The 6,507-nt window shown below is 49.8% G+C and overlaps 1 protein-coding gene across 2 annotated transcripts in view; it reads left to right on the forward strand.

Moving 5' to 3' along the window:
* The window catches only part of znf646 (zinc finger protein 646), an 8,483-nt gene extending 1,978 nt beyond the window's left edge, over positions 1 to 6,505 (forward strand). For both annotated transcript variants that reach the window (XM_008436311.2, XM_008436310.2), the window contains exons 2-4: positions 699 to 2,769; positions 4,043 to 4,891; positions 5,580 to 6,505. In XM_008436311.2, the coding sequence (XP_008434533.1) occupies positions 848 to 2,769; positions 4,043 to 4,891; positions 5,580 to 6,264 (3,456 nt within the window). In that variant the 5' untranslated portion in view covers positions 699 to 847 and the 3' untranslated portion in view covers positions 6,265 to 6,505. The remainder of the gene's footprint in view (positions 1 to 698; positions 2,770 to 4,042; positions 4,892 to 5,579) is intronic.
* The last annotated feature ends 2 nt before the right edge of the window (positions 6,506 to 6,507 follow it).

Genomic DNA, 6,507 nt, shown 5'->3' on the forward strand with positions numbered 1-6,507 from the left:
TTTAAAGAAATTAAAAAATGGGGGATGAATATTTTTTGCATGTACAGAAACACATTTTTCAGTTTGGTACATTCTAGTTATTTATTTGTTGTTGTTTTTTTTATGTTTGTAATTTTGCCTCCAGAAGTAATTTCACTGATTAACAAGATGCTGAACACTGACATAAAATCTTCATCCTAAGGTTTAAGTATTTATTATAACAACAATAAATACGTGTAATTTTAAAAGGGAAAGAAAATGTTTTTAAAATACATACAATCCCTTAAACAAAATAAAAAAGGAGTAGTATTTCATGTTCATGTGTTGGAAAAAACTTTTAAATCTACATTAAGAGTTGAAAAATAACTCGGTGGCAAAATCTTCATTCTAAAGTATTTATATTTATTAGAAATGAGTAGCTGTAGGTTAAAATGTTAAAAAATAAATACATCTAATAAAACAAACAAAATAAGGTTTTAAAAATATGTAAATAAATAAAAAATAAAAATAAATATACATTTTTTAAAAGTGGTGTGAGTGTTTTTGCATGTGAAGAAAGAAACACAATTTCATTGTCCACATTAAGAGTTGCAAAATAACTCGGTGACATTAAATCTTCATCATAAGGTGTTTTTTTTTTATAACTAAACAGTTTCTCAGTTTAATATTTGTCAGATTTGTTTCTTCTGTTGGTCAGTAATCATCTAGCTCTCTTCCAGATTTCTTCTTGCAGTTTCCTGTGAAATAGTTCCTGGATCCTGCAGCAGGAACTGGATTCCTGTTACAGGAAATAAAGTGCAGAACTAATGCGACGGTTGCGTCCTGGGCTGCGGTGTCACAGACAGGACTGGGATTTCTCACTGCAGACATGTCCAGCCCGCTGCAGCGCATGGATGCTTATCATCCACTAGAGGACGACCGCAAATTCAAATGCAATGTATGTGGGCGTGGCTACAGACACGCCGGCAGCCTGACCAATCACAGACGGACTCATGAAGTGGGTTCGTTCCTGTGCTCCATCTGTGGGAAAGAAAACTGGAACGCCTCGGCCATGAAGAACCACCTGCGCAGCCACGCCTCGCTTAGGAAGTACTCCTGTGCCGACTGCGGGAAATGTTTTCGTCTGGCGGCGCAGCTGCAGACGCACCAGACGGTTCATCTGCCCCGCAGATCCACACTGGGCAGTGAATGCGACCAGCAGCCTGAACGTAACGAGGATGCAGACATCGCTGCGATTCTCACGTCGCAGCCGGAGCGCCGCAGCGTGGCGCCAAAGAGACCCTTTCGCTGCGACCAGTGTGGGAAGTCCTACATCCACCAGCGCAGCCTGACCAATCACAAGAAGAGCCACCAGCTGGGCGAGTTTGAATGCACCGTCTGCTTTAAGCTGTGTGGCAACATGGCCGCCCTCTACAGCCACCAGAGGATCCACAGGGCGCGAGGCGAGATGGATCAGAGTGCGGCTACCGGGTCAGAACCGGACCTGTTCCAGAACCAGAAACGGGAAACTCCAGAGAATTTCTGCCTCCTGTGCCAGGTGTCTTTTCCTGGAAACAGAGAATTCCAGGAGCACATCCGGCTGCACAGGTCTTCGCCTGAGCCGGATGTTTCCCTACCAGATTCCGGCTTCAGTCCGTCTGCTGCAGAGGTTCTACAGAACTTTGATCTGAGTGGGTTTGACGGTCCGGATGGTACAGACGCCACGGTAATCAGCGCATCACGGAGCGCTGTAAAAGAAGAAACGTCCCCTCCGGATCCGGATGAGAGACCCTTCAGGTGTCACACCTGTGGGAAGAGCTACCGTCACTCCGGGAGCCTCATCAACCACCGGCGCTCCCACCAGGTGGGCGCGTTCCGCTGCACCGTGTGCAGGAAGCAGTACCCCCACCTGGCCGCCCTCAGGAGCCACCTGCGCCTCCACCGACAGCGGCGGCCATCTTCCCGGCCGCGGCGGCCATCTTCCCGGCCGCGGCGGCCATCTTCCCGGCCGCCCACAGAGCAGAGCTGGCTCTGCCCGGAGCCTCTGAGCCAGCAGAACCAGACCGGGTTTGGATCAGATCAGGAAAACATGGCCGCCGACCACACCGGCAGCGAAACGTTCTCCACTCAGGGTCTCTGCTCCCAGGTTGCCATGGCGACGCACATGTGCGCGGACTGCGGCGAAACGTTTGCAGACGTAGCCGGGGTCAAATCCCACAGCTGCATCCTGCTGCACCAACACACACCCTGCAGCTTAACCCTCGACCCCAGGGACGCTCAGAGCCCGGAAACAACAGAGTTCAACTACTTTGAGCAGGGTTGCCATGGGAACAGCGCCGGAGAAGTCGAGGATCCCGACGAGGACGATGATTATCAGTGCTCAGTGTGCGGGATCAGCTACAGCAGCATGGTGGCCCTCAGGAGCCACCTGAGGGGCCACACCCAGTCTGACGGCGCTCTGCAGGGCGCCGACCCCCCACAACCAGAGTCGGGGGAGATGATGATCTGCAGTAGCTGCGGTGTCTCCTGCATCAGCTACAGCCACCTCAGCAGCCACGACTGCGCAGCCGAGCAGGAAGTTAAGGTCTCCGAGGAGGAGGAGGAGCTGAGGCCCGGTGGCGGCGGCGGCGGCGGCGTGGAGCGCCAGCATCGGTGTGATCAGTGTGGGCGGTCGTATCGCCACGCCGGCTCGCTGCTCAACCACAAGAAGTCCCATAAAACGGGCGTGTTCAAGTGCTCTGTCTGCCAGAAACGCTTCTACAACCTGCTGGCGCTGAAGAACCACCAGAGGTCACACTTTGACCTCAAGAGGTCAGTGCATCGGCAACGTATTGATTCATCGATCGATTATTCAACAGTCAATCAGATAAGAAAGTGATGCATGCTATAGATTTTTCACTTAAAGCTGCAGAACGTGATTTTTATAAAATATATTTTTTCCATATTTGTTAAAATAGTCAGATAATCAGAAACATAATCTGTGAAAAGATCGATCTCACTGAGCTGCTAATTCAATCTACAAAAACAACCAATCAGAGCCAGGAGGCGGGTCTTAGTGCTGTCAATCACACTTGTGTGCGTGCTGATAAATGTGTAGAGATGGGAAAACAACAAAATTGTTTATCTGCCGTCATGTGTGGCCATGCTAACTAGCCTTAGCATTTGTAGCTGTGTTGCATGCTATGTTGCAGTGAACCAGCTGTAGGGTAGCAAAGAGGTAGGGGTAGGGATGAGTAGGAGAGTGATTGACAGCGCTTAGACCCTCCTCCTGGCTCTGATTGGTTGCTTCTGACTGACTGTTATTCCTTTAACAAATGATCAGTTTGGTATCATACTGTCACCACATAATGATAATTTTTTAACAAATATTTTAAAAAACGTATTTCAACCATTCAGAGCTGCCTAAACATTTTGTTCTTGCAATGCGCTAATGTGCTGCTATTAGCAGAAATGTTCCCACCGCTGCTTTTATGTAACAAATAAGTTTCACCTTTTAAACTGAATTTCTTAAAGAGGCAGTATTATGTTTTTTCCAGCCACATAGTGCCGTTTTATAGCAGAATCAATGCTAACGTCAGTTGTTATGAAAATGCTACCTACATATATCAATGTGACTTCAAAGAAATTTAACGTCCTGATTGAACGCCTTTAATTTGGGCCTCTGTCTCTTTAAGAAGCTCCTGCTCTTCCTGAAGCTCCGCCTCCAGGAAGTCGTCCCAACATGGCTCCTCTATTAACCCTTTAACGTTTTTACCAGCGCTGCTCTGAGCAGCAGCTCCTATAATGAGCTCAGCAGCTGGTTGCTAATTGCTGCTGGCTAGTCTGGAGGAGCTGAGTGGGGGAGGAGCTGCGCTCGGAGGCGGGGCTAGGGCCACCCAGGCGTTTTGCAGCTGAATGGTTGCCATGGAGAGTAAAGGATTTCTCAGACATTCATGAAGGAATCACTAACATTACAGCATGATGGAAACATAAAGTCTATTTTAATGACACTGCCCCTTTAAATAATGAACTTTTCCATGTTTTTGTAGTGTCAGGTTGAGGTTTGTGGTGATGAGCTGTGATGTTTTGTGGGTTTTTTTTGCAGGTTTGCCTGTCAAGAATGTGGAAAAGCCTTCAAGCTCCAGAAGCAGCTGCTGAACCACCTAAGAAAACACAAACAGAACCGAGCCAGAACCCAGGATCTGAGCGATCCAGTCCAGGGTGTCCGGCCGGAGGGACGATGGCGGCAGGCGGCAGCACTGGACGGCGAGAAGCGGCCGTTCTCCTGCGACCAGTGTGGCCGGACGTACCGCCACGCCGGGAGCCTGGCCAACCACAGGAAGTCCCATCAGACGGGCGAGTTTTCCTGCTCCGTCTGCAGCAACGTTTACTGCAACCAGCTGGCCTTGAGCAACCACCTGAGGATCCACCTGGCCAAGAGGCTCCTGTGCCAGCGCTGCGGCAGAGGCTTCCGGGGCCCGGCACAGCTGCAGGCGCATGTCTGCGCTGCGCTCAGACCGAAGGCCGCCGCAGGCCGGACGGGCCTCAGGTCCAGGAAGCCCTCCTACCAGCAGGCGGCGCCGTCCTGTGAGGAAGAGGAGCGGCCGTTCAGGTGCGACCTTTGCCCCCGCAGCTACCGGCACGCCGGCTCGCTGCTCAACCACAAGAGGACGCATCAGACGGGCGAGTTCAGCTGCACCGTCTGTGCCAAGCGCTTCACCAACCGCGCGGCGCTGCGCGGCCACGCCCGCATCCACAGGAACAGGAAGTACGTGTGTACGGCGTGCGGGAAGGCCTTCCGCCGCGCCAGCGTCCTGCAGAACCACCAGCGGCTCCACGGACCGGCGCCGAGCTTCCAGAGTCAGACCGGGCTGAAGAGGCAGCGCCGCCTCAGGGGTCAGGAGGTCACAGCGCCCCCTGGAGTCCAGGAAGAGACAGAACAGAAGTGCTTCAGGTGAGTTCATGAGATATTTCTCCATTTTTCAGCACAAACATGAAAACTGTGAAAACCGTAGAGATGAAAGGATCTAAAGGACCAAAACCTGACATTAGTAGTTATTTTATTAACTACGGATACAATAACTTTAACATGTTTTTACTCAACAGTTAAAAAGTATTTGGTAAAAAGTTACTCAAGTTCTGAGGAACTGATCAAATTATCAATCATTTAATATTTTAAATTACTTAATCTTACGGATTAAAATATAAAGTTAACTGAAAATTTTGGAATTTTCAGGACAAAAATGATAATAATTTATAAAAGTAACACAAAATAACAAAATAGGCAAAAGAAAATTTTTCCAAATCAGTTTTTCAATTAAAAACTGATGAAACTTTAACAGAAACTGCAGCTGTGAGTTTGAGTCTGGCGGTTAAAACATGTTTTCATTCAGTGGGTAGAAAATCTAGAAATTTGACTATTATTAATACTTGATAATAAAATTACTCAGGTAAAAGTAAAAAGTACAGTTTAGGAAAACTCCTCAAAGTAAATGTAAGTAGTTACCACCCAGATCTGAGAGCTTTACAGACACGATTTCAACTAATATGTAAAAAAAGATATATTTTTATAAAAGTTACACACAGCAGCTCTAAATAAAATGGATTAAAATTGGATTGGAGATTTTCTGTCTGTGGTGCAGGTGTGACCTGTGTGGGCGCTCGTACCGCCACGCCGGATCGCTGCTCAACCACAAGAAGTCCCACGCTGCAGCGCTGCACCAGTGCAACTTCTGCCTGCAGACGTTTCCCGACGCCGTCGGCCTGCAGCTGCACGCCCAGATCCGCCGCCAGTGCTGCTCCGAATGCGGCAAAACCTTCTGCCTGGCGGCTCACCTGCAGAGCCACATGGCGGCTCACGCCAGGAAGCCAGCCGCCGCCGCCGGGTCAGAGCGCCGCGCCGTGGAGAGCAGCATTACACACGACGACCTGCAGAGCGAGGACAAGAGCCACGTGTGCGAGCACTGCGGCCGCGCCTACCGCCACGCCGGATCGCTACTCAACCACAAGAACAGCCACAAGACGGGCCGCTTCTCCTGCGCCGTCTGCCGCAAGGAGTTCTCCAACCTGATGGCGCTGAAGAACCACCGCCGCATCCACACCGAGCCCCGGCGCTACCAGTGCCTGACCTGCGGCAAGGCGTTCCGCGTCTCCACGCAGCTCGTCTGCCACCGCCGCATCCACACCAAGGAGAAGCCGTTCGGCTGCCAGCGCTGCGGGCAAACCTTTTCCAGCAAGTCCAACCTGAGGCACCATCAGAAGCTGCACCAGAGCGCCGCGCAGCTGAGCAGCGCCGGCGCTTTCCTGGACCTGGAGGCCTTCCTGTGACATCATGCTGCAGCACAGGATGTCAGGATGAGGATTACTGCAGACACAAATACATCATACCTCACCGCCGCCATCTTGGATGTGGCACATGGAGCGGTAGAACAAGATGGCTGACGTTTTGCATTACAGATCAGATCCAGTGATAGAATAGAAACATATTTATGATACAAAAAAAGTACATTTCTGCCAAAACACTGAGAAATTTTGAGATTAATCTTAATTTCAGAAAAATAACTCAGAAAT

This window comes from Poecilia reticulata, linkage group LG19 (genome assembly GCF_000633615.1).
Source record: "Poecilia reticulata strain Guanapo linkage group LG19, Guppy_female_1.0+MT, whole genome shotgun sequence".
NCBI classification, from domain to species: Eukaryota; Metazoa; Chordata; class Actinopteri; order Cyprinodontiformes; family Poeciliidae; genus Poecilia; species Poecilia reticulata.